General features: G+C 41.8%; 1 protein-coding gene across 3 annotated transcripts in view; it reads left to right on the forward strand.

The window, feature by feature from the left end:
• LOC311220763 (zinc finger RNA-binding protein-like) overlaps positions 1–24,111 on the forward strand; it is a 68,582-nt gene that overhangs the window by 40,104 nt on the left and 4,367 nt on the right. For 2 of the 3 annotated variants that reach the window (XM_084304326.1, XM_084304325.1), the window contains 4 exons: positions 55–205; positions 3,159–3,300; positions 19,181–19,278; positions 20,096–20,191. In XM_084304326.1, the coding sequence (XP_084160452.1) occupies positions 55–205; positions 3,159–3,300; positions 19,181–19,278; positions 20,096–20,191 (487 nt within the window). The remainder of the gene's footprint in view (positions 1–54; positions 206–3,158; positions 3,301–19,180; positions 19,279–20,095; positions 20,192–24,111) is intronic. The other variant, XR_014619241.1, reaches the window with a different exon arrangement.

Below are 24,111 nucleotides of genomic sequence, written 5' to 3' on the forward strand. Positions count from 1 at the left end.
TTTAAAATAATAGTAAAACCTTAAAGCAATTTCTAACTGTAATTTACTTCACAGAGCTTTGAAAGGAGTTTTACGGGTAGGCGTTTTGGCTAAAGGTTTGCTGCTCCGTGGAGACAGAAATGTCAATCTTGTTTTGTTATGTGCTGAGAAGCCTTCAAAGACTTTACTCAGTCGTATTGCTGAAAGTCTTCCCAAACAACTTGCAGTAAGTAGAGTTTAGATTCTTTCATCTGATTTTTTGTAAAGATACTTTAAAAAAAAAATCTGTCCTCAAGTCATATGTCTGCAGGGCTGACAGCTGCTCGGCTGACAGCATAGCTCAAGTTGAGTTTCTTTTGTTTTTCTGGGTGTTTCCATCTGAATTCATTGACGACACTGCATGTTTTGCTTTCTGTACATTGTGTTTACAAGTGTCTAGATGTTTATGCTAGTGGTGTAGTATCAATCATCATTTAATAGAGTTCATTTAATTGGAAAATATATAAATAATTGAATAAATGAATAGAAGAAATGAATAATTAAATGAATAGAATAAATGAGTAGAAGATGACTTTCTATTGTCCAGTTACCACCAGTGACAGAGGTAATTTGTGCAGTGTTATAGAAAGCTTACTGCCTGAAGGTCAAAGTTCTCCATTAATGCCAGTGTGTTTCCAGTATGTGTGCTTCATAGTTCCACAGTTAACAGATTAAGTCTTGTTGCTTTTTAATGTTGTACCGTTCTTAAAAGTTACCAAAAAAAAGTCCTAAACCATTCAGTGGAACTCGTATAAACTATTTGCTATATTTCCATAAGAAATGTGTAAAAGTCTTTGCTCCCTACTGAAATAAAGCCTGCTGTTATAAATGAAGTCTCAACACAATATGAATTTAGTAATATTTATAAAAGGAATATTTATAAAAGGCAAGTAAATAGCGCTGGATGTGCGGGGAGTCTATGCTCCACCAACACGCACACATGAACATCGAACTTTCTAAATATACAGAACATTGCTTTTACATACTAAACCCGAGTACGCCTATACATATGTACAATCAGAAAAGGTAACAAACAATCCTTTAAGTCTATTACTATTAATGTCCATGTCTGGGGGAGCATAGTTGGAGTTGGTAATCCTGGTTGAAGCGCTCCCATATCTTCCATGACTTAACAGTCTCCATTTTCCATTCCTTTTCTTGATTACAAACACCAGAGAATTCCAGGGCTAGTCGTGGGAAAAATATGTCTTGCTTTAAGTTGTCAAGCAACTCAGCCTTCGGGCCTTATGTACCCCATTCTTCCCAGTTGGAAGAAAAGCATATCCATCTCCTTTTCAAGGCCAATAGGGCCTGGGTCAAAAGGCACGTCCAGGTCACCAGGGGGCGTAACAGCAAAAGCCTTCGATGGCTGTAGCAGCAGAGGGGCTGATGGCAGAGCAGTTGGATCAGTAAAGGAGCCCACAGCTCCCTCACTGTCTGGCAAGCCACACATTTCTGACTGTGGTCCCACATGGCTCTTTAAGGCCTCAGAGACTGCTCGCCAGGTGCCGAGCAATCCCGTCGTAACCTTGCCATTTTTAGTTGCAGAGTCCCACACCTTGACCTCAGTTTGGTCCCATATTTCAGGATCATAAACTGTCTGATTGTTAATAAAGGGAATAAGCTGTAAGGTTACCAGGACAGTCTTTGTTTCTAAGGACTTATGATTCCCCATAATGCGCAACTGCTTACCAGCCAGGGGCAGTTGTGTGCACAGGTCCACTTCTCTCAGCTTGAGCTTCTTCCCAGCTCCAGTGTGCCTACTTCCAACGACTTTCAGTACGAACTTCTCTGAGCGGTTTGCTGAGTTTGGCCAAACCTATCTTCATGAGGCGATCAATGTGCCTGTTCCCATCCTGGTCTCTGTTCTGCTAGCCTGTTCCTTTTCATTCCTTCTTTCTACTTCTTTATTGATGACATAACTTCATTATATCGTGTTGCCTTTTTTTTTTTTTCATCTTGAGGACAGGTTCCTCTCTTATACCCTTCTCCCCACAGCAGTCCTTTTCAAAAACAACTTTTCATTGGTCAAACAACTTTGCATATAACAACAACAGCAAACACCCAGCAACTTCCATGCCTTAATGGCAGGAGAACAAGAAACTGGAGACTGCATGGAGTCTCCTGAATCACCCTTCTTTGTTCCCTCTAAATTCTTTTATATTCCTGATGGCCTCATCTTTAAGAGTGATGTTACCATCAACCACTGGGCTTTTCTGACCCCCATAGCCTCACTCCCACATCTCCCCCTTCTTTATTAATATCAACCATTTTCTCGACACGAATTACCACTTAATATATAACGCTGCCCACCTTCATTATAGAAGGGTTGCTTGTAGCATCACTGTTTCAGTAGTCTGGTAAATTGCTTGGCAGAATCAGTGGCATGGTAGAAGCATTAGCAGGATCAAATTAATTAGGAAATAATTTTGGGTCCTGCTCAAAAGTTACAAAGCAAGAAAAGCTAAAAATTGCACATCTTGGTCTGTCTTTGTGGAGAACTGACTTCTAGTTTGTAAAAGGAGATGACAGAGGTGCCTATAGCTTCCTCTTGAGATATTTAGAACTATTAAATCACTAGCAAGAACCAATTAAGAATTACTACCTTGTTATTCTTATGTTTTCCCCTGGTGTTTATCTTGCTCTTTGTTCTCATCTGAGGATGTTGCGACAGCCAAGTATAGAATGTGCCTAGCAGTACCCAACCTATAAGTGAGAGCTGGAAGGAGGGGAACCACTGCAGCTTTGTGCTTTTTAAAGACTTGTATGTTTGAACAGGAAACATACCCAGTAGCTGTTTCAAGTGGCACTGAGGCTTTTCTTTATTTTAAATGCTGTTCATGTTACATAATTTACTTGGTGTATGAATTTCCTTTATGGACAGTTTTCCCTTTTCTTTTGCATGCTTGGTGAGTGCTTTGTATTTTCATTAATGATTTGGTAACAGTAAGTCCACAAATCTTTGTACATATGTATATATATTTTTAATTGCATATACTGTGACTTTTATGAATAGAGATACCTGCTGCTTATAATTAATACTGCATTTCTGTCTTTCTGTTTGAAAAGACTATATTGAAGTCCATTTTCTTCTCCATACTTTTCTTGGTGCTAATAGAAATCTGTTTCCCAATATTTAGGTAATAAGTCCTGAGAAATACGATATCAAGTGTGCAGTCCCAGAAGCAGCAATAATTTTAAATTCATGTCTGGAACCCAAAATGCAAGTTACTATCACGCTGACATCTCCAGTCATTCGGGAGAAGAACATGAGGGATAGAGGTTGGGAAGTTGTTGAAGATGTTACTTCTTTCTTATGTATTTTATATGCTTAACTATTCTGCTTAAGATGGCATTAAGGTCCTGGAAGGTAACATGCTGGCACAACTAATACCCATTGAAAACTTGTTTTTCAACAACCAGTCTCAGTAGTCAACAGTTGGTTAAAAATAAATGCTTATATGATGCATTTATTTAATTTTTTGAAATTGTAACTTTTATGTCCAACCTCAGCTTTCTGGAAAAGGTACAAACTTGACTATTTTTTCCCCTCTTACAAAATTACTTGAAAAACTTGGTATTTTACAGCAAATGGCTATAAACTGGCTTTGTAGAGCAGTCTTGTCCTAAGATAAAGATTGTATCCTTTTAGAAAATCAAATCATATGGTCTTGGATTTAAACTGGATCAGTATTACCATCACTTACACGTTCCAATTAGCAGTACCACTTAAAATACACTTATGTAATAATTTTGATGGTAATGGTGCTTCTAACCTTAAAAGACAGTGTGATTTTTTTCCAGCTCTCTGAGGTTGCTTTTTGGTCTGGAGTGCTTTTTGAGTATATTTAAGCTCCTGGCATTACAATCAGTTTTCTGTCCAACTGGCGAACCCAGACTTGTACAGTAAGAATTGGCTTTGTCACTGAGCTGAAGCAGAAGGTGGAGCTTATAAATCAATTTACATTTCTGAAGTCCACAGTTTCTCTGGTGCCAGCAGTGTTGCTTTAGATTCTGTTCTGTAACACTTTCAAAGCTCCAAAAGCTTTTAAGCCAACAAGCATGTTTAATGTCTGAAGTACATTGGTTCTTTTTGTTTACGGGTCAGATAAAATTAACTTTTGTTTCCTTTTAATCCTGTATTTTCATAGTTGAAAGACATCGTGGTGTGAGAAATACTCCGTAGCCAATAACTTAGGCTCAGGCGAGGATCTCAGTGAAGTAGTAATTTATTCGCGATTGCAATGGCGGGCGCCCCACAAGCAGGAGAGCCTGCCTACTAGTTCCATAACACAGTTTATATACTTTTTTTCCTCGAGGACCGGGACCCTCCCCTGTTTCCCCACTGAGTGGGTAATCCAGGTTCACAATCTGTCCTATCCGGTGCTTCACACACAAGACCCGGCTTTCAGTTGCCGGCCTGTTATAAGTCAAATTTCTTTTGACTTTTATACTCTTTGAGGTGGTAATGTTTCTTACACGGTGATTTTTGCCTAATTCCTCTAAGGATTCTGGTTGTCTGCATTTTACAAGGTCGTCTGTTAAGCTTTCTTATCACTGCAAGCATATCTCGGTACCACATTCCTTTCCTCTAAACAATGTAACTCTGCAAAAACAATATTTCTATTCCCACAATTCCTCCCTTTTCTTCATTATAAACTGTTGATTTTTGCAAAACTTTTCTCTAAGGTGTAATTTGGTAGATATCTTCCTCTTCTTCACTTTTTTGCTTTCCATTTCCTCTAATATCATCATCTTATCTGAGTAGGGTGGTGGCTCCATGGTCATTTGTTTCAATAGTGCAGTTTGAGTTAACTGCTGGACAAGTCCCCTTACACAGGGGATAATGCAACAACCAATGTCTGTCAAAACTCCTGCTACTATGATCAAGGTTGTAAATATGGACACTACCATCCCTTTCCATTTACCAAACCAAGATTCCAACCATCTGGTGATGGAAGTGTCTGCTCCTGAGTTTTCTGCCAATTCACTGGCAAGGGTGGTAAGCCCTTGCAATGCTCTAGTTACTGTGCCATCCGGAGCAGTATTGTTAGAGATAAAAGTACAATGGTTGCCTAGCATCGCGCACACACCTCCTTCATATCTAATGCTATTCTGTTTTCCTAAACCATTTTGCTGGTGGCACCTAGTTGTTCAGCAATACTTTTTATCACATCCCTTGTATAATTTATGAATCTCTGCTGATTATAATAAATATAATGAATCTAATCCACATTCTTATTGATTGTTACACATGTTATAAATGAAGTCTCAACACAATATGAATTTAGTAATATTTATAAAAGGAATATTTATAAAAGGTATAAAAGGCAAGGAAACAGCGCTGGGTGTGTGGGGAGTCTGCGCTCCACCAACACACACACACGAACATCAAACATTCTAAATATAAAGAACATAGCTTTTACATACTAAACCCGAGTGTGCCTATACATATGTACAATCAGAAAAGGTAACAAACAATCCTTTAAGTTCCATGACTTAACAGTCTTCATTTTCCATTCCTTTTCTTGACTACAAACAAGTCTCCATTTTCCATTCCTTTTGAACAATATGTCTTGCTTTAAGTTGTCAAGCAACTCGGCCTTCGGGCCTTATGTACCCCATTCTTCCCAGTTGGAAGAAAAGCATATCCATCTCCTTTTCAAGGCCAATAGGGCCTGGGTCAAAAGGCACGTCCAGGTCACCAGGGGGCGTAACAGCAAAAGCCTTCGATGGCTGTAGCAGCAGAGGGGCTGATGGCAGAGCAGTTGGATCAGTAAAGGAGCCCACAGCTCCCTCACTGTCTGGCAAGCCACACATTTCTGACTGTGGTCCCACATGGCTCTTTAAGGCCTCAGAGACTGCTCGCCAGGTGCCGAGCAATCCCGCCGCAACCTTGTCGTTTTTAGTTGCAGAGTCCCACACCTTGACCTCAGTTTGGTCCCATATTTCAGGATCATAAACTGTCTGATTGTTAATAAAGGGAATAAGCTGTAAGGTTACCAGGACAGTCTTTGTTTCTAAGGACGTATGATTACCCATAATGTGCAACTGCTTACCAGCCAGGGGCAGTTGTGTGTGCGGGTCCACTTCTCTCAGCTCGAGCTTCTTCCCAGCTCCAGTGTGCCTACTTCCAACGACTTTCTGTACGAGCTTCTTTGAGCAGTTTGCTGAGTTTGGCCAAACCTATCTTCATGAGGCGATCAATGTGCCTGTTCCCATCCTGATCTCCATTCTGTAAGCCTTTTCCTTTTCATTCCTTCTTTCTACTTCTTTATTGATGACATAACTTCATCGTGTTTCCCTTTTTTTATCTTGAGGCTCAGGCTCCCCTCTTATACCCTTCTCCCCACAGCAGTTCTTTTCAAAAACAGCTTTTCATTGGTCAAACAACTTTGCATATAACAGCAACAGCAAACACCCAGCAACTTCCATGCCTTAATGGCAGGAGAACAAGAAACTGGAGACTGCATGGAGTCTCCTGAATCACCCTTCTTTGTTCCCTCTAAACTCTTTTATATTCCTGATGGCCTCATTGTTAAGAGTCTAATGTTATCTCAACCCTGGGGTTTCCGACCCCCATGGCCACATTCCCAAATCTCCCCCTTCTTTTTTAATATCAACCATTTTTTCGACAAGAATTACTACTCCATATGTAACACCCACCAGAACAATGCTGATTCAAACCCTACAGCAATTTGATTCCTGGCTTTCTGTTCATCAGGAACTCCTCTAGGCACCCCGATGGAATCTATGTATACTCTGTCATCAAATTATACTCCTAAGCGTCTTTTACTTCTTCTGGGTATTTGTGATGTTTCTCTTTCAAATGCCAGGGTGAAGGGTATAGCTAATTGAACAAGTGCAGAAGTGCCTCCCCAATTGGATGGTGGGGTGGACTGTAAGATCTTCCCTCCGCCGTACCACCAGAGATCTGCCCTGGGGATCTCAAGTCTTGAGCAGTTTCCCATCAAGTCCTCGGTAGCACAAGGCAAATTCTCCCAGATGCCAGGTAGCACTCACACCCTGCCGTGAGAGGCAAGCTGTATGGTTACCTATAGCTGTAGAGAATGCAGGGGGAGCCCTGATATCCCTATCACGCAAGGAACAGCAAAGAGAGAGACTTACAGGCCTCATTTCCCCAGGCAGTCTTTTCTTGGTACAATGCAAACATACATCGCATCCCCGGGGAGTCCTTGGTCCACCCCCATGGGAAGGGCACTATCGGGGCAATCGGTCGTCCTGAGGCACAAGCATAGCAATTGCTATGGTTGAGATTCTGGACTGTATATTTGACCCATTCTATCCAGGCATTCACATCCCGATACCCTGTTTCAATCTCAAATGTTTGAACTGCCGCATTTCAAAGAGGGCCTCCTGTTTTCTCCTTGAGTTTCTCCCTTTCTCTGATGGCAATAGAGGATTGTTTCCATACAGCCATTCTCAATCTGGCTGTTGGGTCTCTCCCAGTTATTTGTTTTCTCTGCTCAATTGTCGTTGGGCATTTAGATCTCCACAAGCTAACACCTCACAAGCATCAAATGTGATGAATTGTGGTTCATAACTGTCACATTCACCCATATTTTGATGGGGTATCCCGTTTTTGCTATTATCTGGTCATGCCTTTTCCAAGTTGCCAATTGACCAAGGCCTTCTCTGAGGCCTACAATCACTGGAAACAAAATTAATAGTTGATTTTTCCCTGTCATTATTTTTAACCCTTAGGTTTCCAAATAATTATCAATACAAAGAATAAGATATATGTAGTACTAGAACAAAAACCCCTTGGGAGCACTGCAATTCGCTATAGGTCTGTCCTTTCTCTCAATCACAAATCACACTCGTTAGTTACCTGTGAAAATAAAAGGTTAGTTTACAATTGTAAGCTTTTATCCTGCTCACAGTCCACTATGAGATTTTTCTCTTCGATTTCAACTTCCATCAAGTCTTCTGTAGGAACAGATTCCCGGGTACCAGGGTTGATGGATGCCTTCACTCGAGTATAGTGAGTCCAACCTTTTTCCGCAGTTCTTACGGCTGTTTCGGTGGTTAGTAATGGTCCTTCCCATTCAGGCTGGAGGTTTGATTCTTTCCAGGTCCGAATCAGGACCCGGTTTCCTGGGTGATGGTGGTGAATAGGGAATTCCAAAGGTGGGGTTTGAGCCAACAACCCACAGGTCCTGAGAGATGACAAAGAAGAGGACAACCCCAGAATACAGTTCTTAAGAAAACTCTCTTGTTTCAAGTTGTGGTATTTCATCCCTTCTGCCCAGATAGGGCAATCTGAACAGCATCTCATATGGTGAAATTCCTATATCCTTTCTTGGTGCTGTTTGAACCTGTAGCAGTAAGCATTTTACCCAAGGAAGTTGGGTTTCTAACACTAGTTTAGTTAATTGCTTCTTTAATGTCTGATTCATTCGATCCACCTTCCCAGAAGAGGAGGGCTGCCAAGGGGCTGTGAAAATCACACTCAATCTCTAAGGCCTGCTTTAACCCTTGCAGTAAAGCTTTCCCCCCTCCAGTCACGTGGTCAACATGGACAAACAAGTAATTCAGTAAAGTCTACCTGTATACTTTGAAAAAGACAAATTCCTGGCTCCTGTCCCCCTCTAGATGGGTTACAGATGTCCTTCTTATGTACCTTTTGACATATGGTACATCCTCTGCATATTTGCTTCACTCAAGTGTATATTCCTACACAGACATACTTTCTTAGCACAACATCACACATTGCTTGCACCTCCCAATGACTCTTGATGTAAAACAGTTAATATTTGCCTCACTGGTGCTTTATTCAGCATTTCTCTTCCATCAGGGAGTATCCATTTTCCTTCAGACTTTGTGGCTCCTGATTCCTTAAGAAAAAAATCTTTCTCGTAAAACTTTTTAGTTCTTTCTTAGTTTTCAACAACTCCCTGAATCCCCTCTGGATTTATTCTTTGTTTTCCCTCAGACATTAGATGCCTTAAATACCTGACTTCTCTTTATAGATTTGGTAATTTATTTTTCAGTACTTCCAAGCCCTGCTTTCCCAGAAAGTTGAATAGCTTGTTAGTAGCTTTCTTCACAACTCTTTTCTCCTGTCCTGACAATAGAAAATGATCCACATATTTGTAACATTAATACCTACTTTGGAGGTTGTAATTGCTCCAAAATCTTTTTTAGAACTTGCCCAAATAGATAGGTGGCCCTGTAAACCCCTGAGGTAAAATTGTCCACCTATATTGTTGCTTCCGCCCCCATTTCAGGGTCTTTCCAGTCAGAGGTGAATATTATCTTTGCTCTCAGGGCCTGAGAGCACTCCATTAATAACACTTATTCCAGCCTAACAATTTACTAGTTGAATGCCCAATTTCATCATCAAATCCCTTCCCAACAAGTTAGTCCCTGCCTTGGGTACATGCAATAATTGCCCAGTGATCATTTTATCCCCTAGTCTCAGCTTGGTATCCCCCAAAGGTGGCACTGTTATCCCAGCCCCTTCTGCCCCCATCACTTTTTAGGGTTTCATTAGTGAATTTAAGCCCTGATACTTTACAAGTCAGTAATGACCTAGCTGTTCCCCAGTGTATTGGGTTTGATGGCAAGGTTCGGGGGGGGGGAACTGCAGTGGCAGCCCCTGTGAGAAAAACCCAGAAGCCTCCCCGTGGCAGATAAGGGACAATTTCATCTGGCCCCAAAGGGGCCCACTGCTGCCCAGAGCCAAGCCATGAGCAATACAGTCCGTGCCTCTGTGAGAGCACATCCACGAAAACAAAAACAAAGAAAGAAACAAACAAAACTACATTCCCTACCTTCTGGAGCATTTTCTGTGTATCTTGCCAGGCTTTAATCGCAAAATTAACTTTCAAGAGCCCTTGGGATACCAGGTCCGCAAGATTCATTCTTTCTCATTCTGACCCCAAGTCTCTCATTTGATTTCTGTGTTGCACACTATTATTATTCCAGCCAGGATTTGCAAGTGGGTATTTCTGCCCTGCCAGTATTACCCCTGGTCCTGGAGGATGAGCTCTTTCCCATTCTTGTATAGCAGCTCTCCTCCTGATCATTCCTATTTCTTTCCCTGTAAACAACATACTTAGTATAGATATAATTACCCCCCCCCCCAAGTGTATGAATTAGGTCCTAGGGACTAAATTTGAGGTGTGAGCAGATGGATGACCTGGTCCACATGGTGACAGAACTCAAGGAGGAGGTGGAGAGGTTGAGGGCTATCAGGGAGTGCGAGCGGGAGTTAGACTGGTGGAGCAACTCCCTGCAGGGCCTCAAGGAGAGGTACTGGGGTGAGACACCCCAAATGGGGGTGGACCCCCTGCCCTGTCACCATCAGGCAGGGGGAGGGGACCTGGGAGTTGAGGAGGAATGGAGACAGGTCCCTACTCAACCTCGCAGGCGATGCCCTCCCCTTCCAGCCCTGCCTTCCCAGGAGCCCTTATACAACAGATTTGAGGCCCTGGAGCTTGAGAGACCCGTGGGTGAGGATGAGGTAGGAAGCCTACTCAGGAGGGTAGGGGGAGGAAGTCAACTCCACGCCTCAGGACTGCTTCCACCAAGAAAGAAAGACGGGTTGTTGTAGGCGACTCCCTTCTCAGGGGAACAGAGGGCCCTATTTGTCAGCCTGACCCTACCCGTAGGGAAGTCTGCTGCCTCTCTGGGGCCAGGGTCAGGGACATTGCCAGGAAGCTTCCCAACCTGGTTCGCCCCTCTGACTATTATCCTCTTTTGATAGTCCAGGCTGGCAGTGACAACGTTGAAGAGAGAAGCCTCAAGGCTATCAAACGGGACTTTAGGGGGCTAGGACGATTAGTGGAGGGAGTGGGAGTAGAGGTGGTGTTTTCGTCTATCCCTACGGTGGCAGGGAGGGGTACTGATAGGACACGAAAAGCCCACCTGATAAACACATGGCTCAGAGGCTGGTGCCAGCACAGAAATTTTGTTTTTTTTTGACCATGGGGCGCTTTACTCAGCACCCGGCCTGATGGCCGCAGATAGGTCCCCGTCTCTAAGGGGAAAACGGATCCTGGGCCAGGAGCTAGCGGGGCTCATTGAGAGGGCTTTAAACTAGGTAAGAAGGGGGACGGGGCTGAAACAAGGCTTGTTGGAGCTGTGCCAGGGGGAACAATGGCAAGGCCAGGGGATAAGGCAATGGCCCAGCTGTAGTGCATCTACACCAATGCACGCAGCATGGGTAACAAACAGGAGGAGCTGGAAGCCATCGTGCGGCAGGCAGGCTACGACTTGGTTGCCATCACGGAGACGTGGTGGGACCAGTCTCATGACTGGAGTGCTGCAATGCCTGGCTATAAGCTCTTCAGAAGGGACAGGCAGCACAGAAGGGGTGGTGGTGTGGCTCTCTATATTAGAGAGTCTTTCGATGTTGTGGAACTCGAGGCTGGGAATGACAAGGTTGAGTCCCTTTGGGTAGGATCGGCGGGAAGGCAAACAAGGCTAGAATCCTGGTCGGGGTCTGTTATAGACCGCCGAACCAGGATGAGGAGATGGATGAGGAGTTCTAGAGGCAGCTGACAGAAGTTGCAAAATCGTCGGCGCTTGTTCTCGTGGGGGACTTCAACTTCCCTGACATATCCTGGAAGCACAACACGGCCCAGAGAAAGCAGTATAGGAGGTTTCTGGAGAGCGTGGAAGATAGCTTCCTGACGCAGCTGGTTAGTGAGCCTACCAGGGGAGGTGCCCCGCTAGACCTTCTCTTCACAAACAGAGAAGGACTGTTTGGAGATGTGGTGGTCGGAAACTGTCTTGGGCAGAGTGATCTCAAAATGGTCGAGATCTCTATTCTTGGCGAGGCCAGGAAGGGGACCAGTAAAACTGCTATACTGGACTTCCGGAGGGCTGACTTTGAGCTGCTGAGGACACTGGTTGGCTGAGTCCCTTGGGAGGCGGTTCTGAAGGGCAGAGGAGTCCTTGAAGGCTGGGCACTCTTCAAGAAGGAAATCTTTATGGCGCAGGAGCGGTCTGTCCCCACGTACCCAAAGACAAGCCGGTGTGGAAGAAGACCAGCCTGGCTCAACAGAGAGTTGTGGCTTGAGCTTAGGAGAAAAAAGAGGGTTTATAATCTTTGGAAAAAAGGGCGGGCCACTGAGGAGGACTATAAGGATGTTGCGAGGCTGTGCAGGGACAAAATTAGAAAGGCCAAAGCTCATCTGGAGCTCAATCTGTCTACTGCCGTTAAAGACAACAAGAAATCTTTTTACAAATATATCAACGCCAAACGGAGGACTAAGGAGAATCTCCAGTCTTTACTGGATGTGGGGGGAAACCTTGTTACAAAAGATGAGGAAAATATGCTTAATGCCTTCTTTGCCTCAGTCTTTTGGGGCAATACCGGTTGTTCTCTGGATACCCAGTACCCTGAACTGGTGGAAGGGGATGGGGAGCAGAATGTGGCCCTCACTATCCACAAAGAAATGGTTGGTGACCTGCTACAGCACTTGAATGTGCACAAGTCGATGGGGCCAGATGGCATCCACCTGAGGGTACTGAGAGAACTGGCAGAGGAGCTGGCCAAGCTGCTTTCCATCATTTATCAACAGACCTGGCTATTGGGGTAGGTCCTAGTCAGCTGGCAGCTAGCAAACGTGACGGCCATCTACAAGAAGGGCCGGAGGGCAGACCCGGGGAACTCTAGGCCTGTCAGTTTGACCTCAGTGCCAGGGAAGCTCATGGAGCAGATTATCTTGAGAGTCATCACGTGGCACTTGCAGGGCAACCAGGTGATCAGGTCCAGTCATCATGGGTTTATGAAAGGCAGGTCCTGCTTGACGAACCTGATGTCCTTCTGTGACAAAGTGACACGCTTAGTGGATGAGGGAAAGGCTGTGGATGTGGTCTACCTTGATTCCAGTAAGGCTTTTGACACCGTTTCCCGCAGCATTCTCCTCAAGAAACTGGCTGCTCTTGGCTTGGACTGGCGTACGCTTCGTTGGGTTAGAAACTGGCTGGATAGCCGGGCCCAAAGAGTTGTGGTGAATGGAGTTAAATCCAGTTGGAGGCCGGTCACTAGTGGCGTTCCCCAGGGCTCGGTGCTGGGGCCGGTCCTCTTTAATATCTTTATCGATGATCTGGATGAGGGCATTGAGTGCACCCTCAGTAAGTTTGCAGATGACACCAAGTTAGGTGTGTGTGTCGATCTGCTCGAGGGTAGGAAGGCTCTGCAGGAGGATCTGGATAGGCTGGACTGATGGGCTGAGGTCAACTGCATGAAGTTCACCAAGGCCAAGTGCCGGGTCCTGCACCTGGGACGCAATAACCCCAAGCAGAGCTACAGGCTGGGAGATGAGTGGCTGGAAAGCTGCTTAGTGGAGAAGGACCTGGGAGTGATGGTTGATAGTCGGCTGAATATGAGCCAGCAGTGTGCTCAGGTGGCCAAGAAGGCCAACGGCATCCTGGCTTGGATAAGAAGCAGTGTGGCCAGCAGGTCTAGGGAAGTGATTGTCCCCCTGTACTCAGCTCTGGTGAGGCCGCACCTCAAGTCCTGTGTTCAGTTTTGGGCCCCTCGCTACAAGAAGGACATGGAGGTGCTTGAGCGAGTCCAGAGAAGGGCGACGAAGCTGGTGAGGGGTCTGGAGAACAAGTCTTATGAGGAGCGGCTGAGGGAGCTGGGCTTGTTCAGCCTGGAGAAAAGGAGGCTCAGGGGCGACCTTATTGCTCTCTACAGGTACCATAAAGGAGGCTGTAGCGAGGTGGGGGTTCGTCTGTTCTCCCACGTGCCTGGTGACAGGACAAGGGGGAATGGGCTAAAGTTGCTCCAGGGGAGTTTATGTTGGATCTTAGGAAGAACTTCTTTACCGAAAGGATTGTGAGGCATTGGAACAGGCTGCCCAGGGAAGTGGTGGAGTCACCATCCCTGGAGTTCTTTAAAAGATCTTTAGATGTAGAGCTTAGGGATATGGTTTAGTGGAGGACTTTTTAGTGTTAGGTCAGAGGTTGGACTCGATGATCTTGAGGTCTCTTCCAACCTAGAAATTCTGTGATTCTGTGATTCTGTGAACTGGTCTAATAGTTCAGCTAGCCTGATGGGGTCCTCAGATAAAGACTTCATCTCCTTCTTAAAACCCTTAACACCTCCCTGCTGTTAAGGAGCGGGGGGGGAGTTCACCTAAGAGGATGCACAGTTAGTGTTAGTACTGTTAGTATCAGGGAAGGCAAAATTCTCCATATCTCTTCTACCTTGTTCTAATTCTTGCCACAGCCTAGAGTACTCTCCTTCTTTAGGGACAGTGTTAATTGCAGTCCCTGTCTCCCTTCCTGGAGCGACTGCTGCTGCCACCGGTGCAATATTAGGATTATAGGGAGCATAACTTGGCTCCTTCTCCGAAAAAGGAATCTTATTGTTTACATATAGAGTTAAAGACTGAATTTTCATCAGACCCGTATTTTGGCCAAAATACTGCTGTTTCCTTAATTGGTTCTTTTGTCCAGACCGATACACAATATTTAACCTTTTTTTTTTCTTTCTTTTATAATCTCCTCTAATTTGGGGATTATTTTTCCAATTGCTTATCATTCTTTAGGAAGAACTATTGGTAGGCACTCCCCCAGGGATATCTCCCTGTCCCCTGGAACTCATATTTCCCCTTTTTCCTAGCCCTTGTCAGTGTGCTGCTACAGAAATTTCCCTCCTGTAGGGTACCACACACTAATGTTCCGATTCTGGAAAATGGGGGTGTACTGCCAAGTACTTCCCCATGCAAGGATTTGCCGTACACCAAATTTCCCGAGACTCTTCCTTTCTCTCCCTTATCTCACCCTTCATCCATCTCCAGCCACCCCCCTCACGGAGCTATGGAACTGCGGATCAGGACTCCACACTGGGTTCGTACAAAAGTACATCTGAATTACACATCACACAGCATCTCACCCAACCCCCAAGGCAATACTTAATATTTCTTACCTTGGTCTGTGCACAGAGTTACCGGATCAATTCTTAAAACCTGGAGTGCCTACGTTCTTCCTTTCCCCACTACTTCACGGATCCTGTCTCTTTAATCAGCCTCGGGCCTCTGTCAGCTCTCCACCAAACCGCCACCGTCGATGCACAGGATCACTGAAATCAGTGGGGCATGCCTTCCTGCTGCTGTGGCGGTGGGGCTCCCCGGTAGGTGACTGGATCCTGGACGAGCCCCCAAATTTTGAGAAACTCTCTAAGGAGTCTGGTTGTCTGCATTTTACAAGGTAGTCTGCCAAGCTTTATTATCAGTGTAAGCATATCTCAATACCACATTCCTTTCCTCTAAACAATGTAACTCTCTGCAAAAACCACATTTCTATTCCCACAATGGCAAACAGTGTTCTGGTGTATTATAATGAACCTACAAATAAGAAATCAGGTTATCTTAACATTTTTCGTGCAGGTTTAAAAAAATTGTGTTTATGTATGCATGTGCTTGTGTATATACATATTTATATAAGCCACAGCTTTTTATTTCATCTCATCATTACATGTCCTCTAAAATACATGAGGTTTTATACTGCATTACTAAATGTTCTGTAGCTGTGACTAGTGCATCAAAAGCAAACTGTGTTAACAAAGTCATCGTATGTAATCAGAATAAATTCAAGATTCATTCTGTAGTTTGGATGACTTCTGAAGAGTATTTGAGTGCTTTGTACATGATTTTTAAGCTGTGCACATCATACCTAGCTATAAATGCTTTGTACATTTACTGTCACACCCAACCAATACTACTTGTTTTTTTGCAATCTTAAGTGTTACATGACTCTTGGTTTGTTTGTGCTGAATCAGACTTTGTATATTGCTTAAGTCCATAAAGAATACTTTCACTTAAAACCTTTGATTATTAAATTAGATTAATCATTAAAAGAAGTTAACCTGAAACACTATGTTAATTTTAATGTACTGTACAAAAGTGCAGTATTGATTCCTGCTACAATTTCAATGGAATTGTTTCTGGCCTAAAATTTTATGAAGTGGACTAAAAATAGATTTAAAATGCCTACAATCAATCCCTTAATTTATGCCTCCTAAAGGAAACAAATGTTTTTTTGTCTGACCCACACTTGAGTTAAAATGATCGTTATGAGTTTATTCACTACTGAATACAGTACTGCCTCTAGGCAAGCCAAATCAGTAGATTTCTCTTCAAAACACTGAGCATTGTAAAATGGATCTGCAGTAGTTTGCTCTTGAAACGAGAAAATACAAGACTCAATTGCAAATTATTGCAGCAAAGATGGCCTTATTATGAAGACTGCTTCTTATTTGCTGTAGAGTTAACAAGTATATGTGTGTGTGTTTTTTCTTGCTTCAGCTTCTCATGCTCTGTGTCTTACAATGGTTTAAAGTTGTTTTTTTTTTAGCTTGCTTGGGGAACTAGTTCAGGTGATGAGGAAGGCTTTACCGGAAGAACCGGTTTGAATAAAGATGAGACTGAAACTTGCACGTGGAGTAGAATTGTGTTTGATGTGTAATAATACAGTTACATGATTAAAGGGCTAAAAGAAAACACAAATAGTGTGAAATAAAATTGTTAACCGCATAGCTACTGTTCCTTACAGTGTTGTGCATTTGACAGTTTCCCAAATCTGATATGTTCAAAGTGATCTAACCCCCTGCTGTGGAATCTTTCCTTCAGCAAACAAAGTGTACATATGTATAAACGCGTATGTGTGCGCATGTGTTTTTTCTATCCTTAGCTAACAGCCCCGGTCCAAAGCCTTCTAGCAGAGGGACTTGATTCCTGTCAGGGGTTGCTGCCAAGACATCGGAAGGATTTTTGACCAAGGTTTTCTAAAGCTCAGTGTCACACCTGCTATACTTTATAAAGGAGGGGAGTTTGGCTGTCCTAGCATCTCCTGTTTCTTTGTGTTTGGCTTTTTTTTTTTCCTTTTAATCTCTGTCTTTCTCTTAGAATTAAGCAGTGTTCACACTAGTTTTGAAATAGTTGACTGGGTAATATGTATTTTGCATAATAAAACTTACCAAAATTAATATACCTGTTAACTTTTAATGAAGAAGTAGTGTGGACACAGCATGTATAACCAAAGATTAACCCCTTATATTTAGGCTAGTAATAAATATGTAGGGTGAGAATTCATGATTGTGTTTTGTAAATTAATTCCGTTTTGTTTTTTAGCTTTAACAGGGTGGTAGGTTAGGAGTCTGAATTTAGTTAAATAGTCTTTAAAAGGTTAATCCTAAAATGTAAAATAGATGCAAAAATCCACAGATTAAATATTACAAGAGTTCCCTTATTTTTTTTTCAGTCAATATATTCTCTGTTCAATAGGTGTCTTGGCAACTTCTGACTTTCAGTCTTTTTTAGTTTCAAGGGTATTCATATGATTTCTGTTAGTAGTAGTACACTTTAGATTGACATTTCCAGCACTAAGTGCACTTCTGTGTGTTTGCAATGTAGTAGATTTAGTAAAATTATTTTCCAAATTGAAGCTTTTGAGACCTAGAAGTCAAGTAATCAAAGTTTTAAATTACGTAGTGAATTACTGTGATAAAATTTTGCAATGCATCTTTCTTGTATTGGTTTGTGTTGACTTCTTTTTGTTGTTTGTTGTTTTTTTTTGGAGTTTTTTGATTTTGTTTTAAATGAACCAATTTAAATGTCTTCATTTGCTCTGTAAATGCTTTGTTAGTTTCTTCTTTCCACTTTAACATATGGCCCATAAGTCTGAATATCTTTGAGAGAAGATAGCCATATTCTTTGCAACTAGGTTCTTATTTTGAAATCCTTCTCTTTTTAACCCTGTGCAGAGCAATAAGACTATCATATAAAAATGCCTAAATCTAGTACCTTAGATTAAATTCAGTTATAATACTGGAAAATTGTAGCACTGTGCTCATTTACAGCTTTTTTGCTCTCAGTATAATAAAAAGTACCCTACTGTTCATTACATATTTGTATATAAGTATATGGCAGCTTCAGAGCTGTCTCTGCAGCATCCCTAAAATTTTCTCCATGTTGGCCTGTTTCATAAGTCTCTCTGTTTTTTTTTAATTTGGTTCTCTGACTTAACCTAAATTTGTATCTTGCTGCAATAAACCATACAGTTTCACAGTCAATTGCTGTGAAATAACTACCATTGAGACGTGGCTTTTCGTTTTTTCTTATCTGGTATATTACCAGTCATGCTACTGTTTTTTTGTGTTACTAGTCACAATAATTCATAAATAATAAAATAAAGATATGTTAAAGCTGATTACTGCATCATATCCTTATAATTTTAAGTAACCTGAAAATACCATTTCAGATTGTTCAGTGGTTCCTGTTTTGTTGATTAAACCAATTCTAAAATGATCTTGTGATCTATTCTATTTAGCTAACAAAGCAATCAGCTTGGTAACTTAAATAATTTTCTGAATATTTAATATATGAGATATTCTATATTTTCTTTCAGACATTCTGCTTTTGTTTTTTTTTTTTTTTATACTATTCCTTGCTTTTCTTTTTCCTGCTGAATCTTAAGTAAAGCAGTCCCCTTTCAGATCTTTCTTTACATCCAAAGTTATATTGGAGCACATATATTATGGGTTGAGGAATTTGAGTAAGAGGGGATACTAGAAGGTAGTGAACTCAGTAATACTGAAGAGCATTTCAGATTCCTTTAATTAGCTTTTAAAGCAAAATCATTGCATTCTAAGGTTAAGGTATAATAAAAATAACATAATTACTAAGCATCTAGTGCTTTTGAGATTTGTTATACTTTTTTTGAGGACTAGGTCCCAAATAACAGGTAGCAGTTAAAATATGCAAGAAACTAAGATTTAATATTACTACTTGGTTAAAGTGGATTTTTGTGTTCCTTCTGTCTTGTGTTCTCTGTGCTGGTGCACTGTGTCCAACCATCCTTCCTTCCCTATTTAATTTTAGCAGATATATATTTTTCCAGTGGTAGCTTAAATAAAGAAGCACTAAGCATTGCATAATCTGCAATGCATTTGAAAATAACCTGAGAGCTAAATAAAGTTTATTATGCTCTTGATCTTCATGCTGGGTTGGTACACTAATCCTAATTGAATACCTTGTATGGAACATTTTCACTTGTTTCACAAAGGTTTAAACTTTAAAATGGCATGTGTGACATTGAAGCTACTTTCAGGAACTGTCTTGCTCACCTGGTCAAACACCCATTCCTCACTGCATTTTGCCAATTCAATCCATTTTAGATGTAACCTCGGGTATGGTGAAAGACCCACCGGACGTCTTGGACAGGCAAAAATGCCTTGACGCTCTGGCTGCTCTACGCCACGCTAAGTGGTTCCAGGTTCGGAACATCATTTTACTTTCTTCTTGTAGCCTTATGAGAGATTAGTTCAGTTGCAATATAAATGTTTAATTGTGTGAAAACACTCAGCGTTGTTCATGCTAATAATACTTATTATTTTTCTGGTCCCTAAATTTAAATGTAGAAAGTTGAGTATGGAGGAACTGCTTTATGCAGTTAATTGCTCGTTTGACATGATTTTTTTTTCTGGTCATTGAGAAGGCGATGTTGAAAGTTTGACTCGCTTGGGGTGATCATACGTTGTATATTTGTTATATATTCCATAAGGCTGCAGAGTAACTTTGCTTTAAATGATGGAATATGTGTTTAAAGCTTTGTGTTTAGATTTAAGACTTTTTTCCCATTTCTTTAAGTGCATTAAGTGTAGGGAATGAAAGGTGAGAAACAACTGCTTGGTTTAGTGACTTTGCATTCTGGCAAAGGCACAATAAAGAAACCAAACAGATTCCCTTGACCTTTCAGTCTCTATACCTATTTCTTAGACCTTTACTTTATTCTTTATATTTCTAATATAGAAAGATACTGTATTTATTGTTATAAGTGAACATAGGTCAAAGTGTACAGGGGATCAAGAAATGTTATTCTTGTATAACCTGCGCACTTTGACTTTTACAACTTTAAATTACTAACCCTGTATAAAATACTGCTGTAAATGGCAGCTCACTGAATAAACTTGAATGATTTGTATCAGTCTTGTATCTGAGCTTCCATTGAACAGTGGTGTTTTAGTCTTTCAACAAGGCCTATTTGCTGTAGGTGCTGGGATTGATTAATTTGATTTTGTTTTGCTCTCAAGGCTAGAGCTAATGGTCTGCAGTCCTGTGTGATTATCATACGTATTCTTCGTGACCTCTGTCACCGTGTTCCAACCTGGTCTGATTTCCCAAGCTGGGTGAGTAATACTCTTTTTGAATGAGTCTTTTCAATACACATGGTACTACAAGTAGGGCACTGGAAAGTGTTACTGCAGTTAAACGTAGACTTTTTCAAGAAGTAATATGCTTTTTGTGCTTGTATTTACAGGTAGAGAGTCCCTCTAAAAACTTAATTTTCTGAAATTTAGTCATTTGGAGCTGGATTTTTTTTTCCAAAAGAATTTTCTTGTTCTTTTGAGTTCTTTGTGCTTAGCATTCTTATTCTAGATTTTAGGTGTTGTTTTTTTAAACTGTATATAAAGAATTTTTTTTTTTTTTTTTTTTTTTACCACCTACTGGTGGTTAGAAATTCCTTGGGTTTTACTGAAATTGATTTAAAGTGATGTCAGCTGTGCCCAGATACCTCTGTGATAACAGAAAGGTTACTTAAAGTAAAAGAACAAATCACAGTAATTCCTGTGATTGTTATTGTGACCCTTCTCCAAGATGAAATACCACAGTACTAGTCAGTGGATGTGTCAAAATTAGTATCTTTAATCAGTGTCACTTAGAAAAAGATCTCTAGGTTCAACCTGTTTACTTCTGATAATTCCTGCAGCTGAGCATTTGTCGTGGTTCCGCTCGAGTGGGCAGCCGAGCTCCACCACAGCCGCTCTCTCACTCCCCCTCCTCAAAGAGGAATGGGGAGAAAATATGTGAAAAGGGCTCAAGGATTGAGATAAGGACGAGAAAATCACGCAGTAATTATTGTAACGGGCAAAACAGACTCGGCATAAGGAGATAGTAAGATTTATTGCCTATTACTAACAAGCCAGAGAAGTGAGAAAACGAAGGAAAAAACAAACCAAAAGCACCTTCCCCCCCATCCACCCTCTTTCACCTCCTCCCCCCGAGCGGCGCAGGGGAACGGGGGAATGGGGGTTATGGTCGGTCTACAGCACTTCTTCTTTGCCGCTCCTTCTCGGTCACTCTCGTCCCCTGTGCTGTGGGGTCCCACCCACGGGATGCAGTCCTTGATGAACTGATCCGGCGTGGGCTTCCCACAGGCAGCAGCTCTTCCAGGACTGCTCCAGATATGGGTCCGTACCACGGGGTCCATCCCTCAGGAGCAAACTGCTCCAACCTGGCTCCCCTACGGGCAGCAGCTCCTGCCAGATCACCTGCTCCTGCGTGGGCTCCTCTCCATGGGCTACAGGTCCGGCCCAGAATCTGCTCCGGCAGGGGTCTTCCACAGGCGGCAGCCTCCGTCGGTGCAGGGCCACCTGCTCCACCGTGGTCTCCTCCACGGGCTGCAGCGTGGAACCCTGCTCCACCGTGGTACTCCATGGGCTGCAGGGGGACATCCTGCTTCACCATGGTCCTCACCACAGGCCACAGGGGACTTCTGCTCCGGCGCCTGGAGCACCTCTCCCCCTCCCTCTACACTGACCTTGGTGCAAGGCTGTTCTCTCACTCCCTTGACTCTCCCGGCTGCTGTGTGGCGCAGCGTTTTTTCCCTGTCTTAAATATGCTCTCACAGAGGCGCAAAACAACATCGCTTATTGGCTCGGATCTGGAAAACAATGGGGCCCTTCCCAAACATGGGGCAGCTTCTAGATCTTTCTCACAGAAACCACCCCTATGGCTCCCTGCTACCAAAACCTTGCCACGTAAACCCACTACAGCATTCTTCAAACATTCCTTTTGCATTGACTGTTTTAAAAGATGCTCTTCAGGAATGTAATTTGTTTTCCAATCTGTGGACCAGCCAAAATTAGTCTGAAAGAAAATTTCAGAAATGTGTGTAGATAAACTGACCGTTTTGTTTCACAAACCCAATCCTGTTGCACTATGCTGCTTCCCAGTGTAAACTTTTTGGTTTTGACAAGAAGAGCACTAAGTCGGCATTCTTTGAATGAGAAATGTGTTAGTCTTACATATGATTTTATTAAATTAGTTCTGATAATATTATTTCTGGAAAAATGTAGAAAAGGTTATATATGTTTTTAAAGTATTAATAGAAATATATATCCCGCCAGTTTCTGTGCTACATTTCTGAAAGATGCACTGTATAAATAAAACTTAAAAGAAGCTAGAAAAGTGTGTAACTGTCCTCTTAATTATCACTGTGATGCTGAAATGCCAAAGAATAAAAACTGGAGTGCTTGCAGGAAAGCACCATTATAACTCCTGCAACACACATGAAGATGAAGAATAAAGAACGTTGTTTCTTCTTTGTCACATTGTCTGTTCTAAGGCACATCTGAAAGGGAATAGAGGTGTGTGTCAAGTCTAGCTGCATCTCTGCTCTCTATAAGAGTGCTCTCTGGTTTGCTGAATTGATTTTTGACAATGCTGGGATGCATTGTCAGTGACATGGATCAGCACTGAAGTCTGTGTAGTCAGTTGTTCTTCTGGTCTATTGGCAAAGTCTTACTTGACAAAAGCAGTGACAGAATGAAAATTTGTGATTTTAAATATCTGTAATTTCTGCTAGTCACAGGTGGAATTTCAGATAGAAGAAACAGACTTTTCTGAATATAGAACTTCTCTTGACCTGTATGCTAGAAGCCTGTCACAAACCAAGGAGCTTTTCAAAAAGAGCCTAAGTGTTTGTAATAATAGAAAATAGTAGGAAGTTTAAACACAATTAGTAGTGACCTCCCTATATACCTAAAAATAAAAAATAAATTGGAAGAATTTTGTCAATTTCCTACAAGTTGGAAGTAATGATTATTCAAGGTTGATTTTTCTGACATGAAATCCAGCCTTTCATGCGCACAAACACCAGGTCATTGTCCTGGGCTAGGAATGAGCACCCTTAATGAAGAATTGTAATCAACACTGCCCATAGTTACTGCATGCATCAGAATAGGCATTTACTTTTAGTGAAAATAAAAGACAACGTTTGAAAAAGTGTAAATTCAGAGGAAGGGGGGAAAAAAGGCATTGTTTGAAAATGAAACTTGCAAATGAAGTGGTAGTGAAACATCTTAATGCTGAAACAGCTAAGGAAAGCTATTCCTTACTATTGCAAATCTTTTTTTACAGTCTATTGAAAAAACGTCTAATAAAAGGAAACAATGGAAATAGTCACAGAGGAAAAAATAGTATTTAAAATACACCTTTTTAAACCGTCATTTAAAATTTTTTGGTGTGTACATTTTTGAAAATCTGTTGATTGATAAGATTTTTTTTACGCTTGTTTATCATCTGAGTTAGTGTTAGGCTAAGTCCAGGAAAAAAACATGTGAGCTTCAGTTTTGTTAATCTGAGGAACTAGTAACCATTTAAACTAAACTTCAAACAAAAGACCATTATATTTTTGATGATTTGAGTTTGTGTTCTTATAGAAAAAACAATAGATTTTTTGTCATATTCTTTTACTCTTATTAGATACACTGTGTGCTGTTTATTCATCTGGCTGCCACGTTTAGATAACCCATCATTTTTCATGAGTTCCCAAGAAATTTTTGGACAAATTGGCTATCTGCACATGTATAGTTACTAATGTATAATAATAATTTTTTAAAAAAAACAACTTTTGGGCAATCTGTGATGAGAAGAGGCATGTCTGTATTGGTACCCAGTGTTAATCTTGCACCAGTCTTTTTTATGCACTTTTACAAAATATGCTTTTTTTTTTTTTTTTTTTTTTTTTTCCATTTTAACTGAAATTGTTCTGTGATGTTCTTCAAAATTTCTACGTCAAAAGTTGTTGAGTGAACCTAATGAGGTTCAACAAGGCCAAGTTGCAGGATGCTGCACCTGGGTCAGGGCAATCCCAGACATGAGTACAGACTGGGAGAAGAACCCATTGAGAGCAGCCCTGCAGAGAAGGACTTGGGGGTTCTGGTGGACAAAAGGCTCAACATGAGCCAGCAGTGCATGCTTGCAGCCCAGAAGGCCAACTGCATCCTGGGCTGCATAAACAGAGGAGTGGCCAGCAGGTTGAGGG

This window comes from Netta rufina (assembly GCF_964035555.1).
Source record: "Netta rufina genome assembly, chromosome: W".
NCBI lineage: Eukaryota > Metazoa > Chordata > Aves > Anseriformes > Anatidae > Netta > Netta rufina.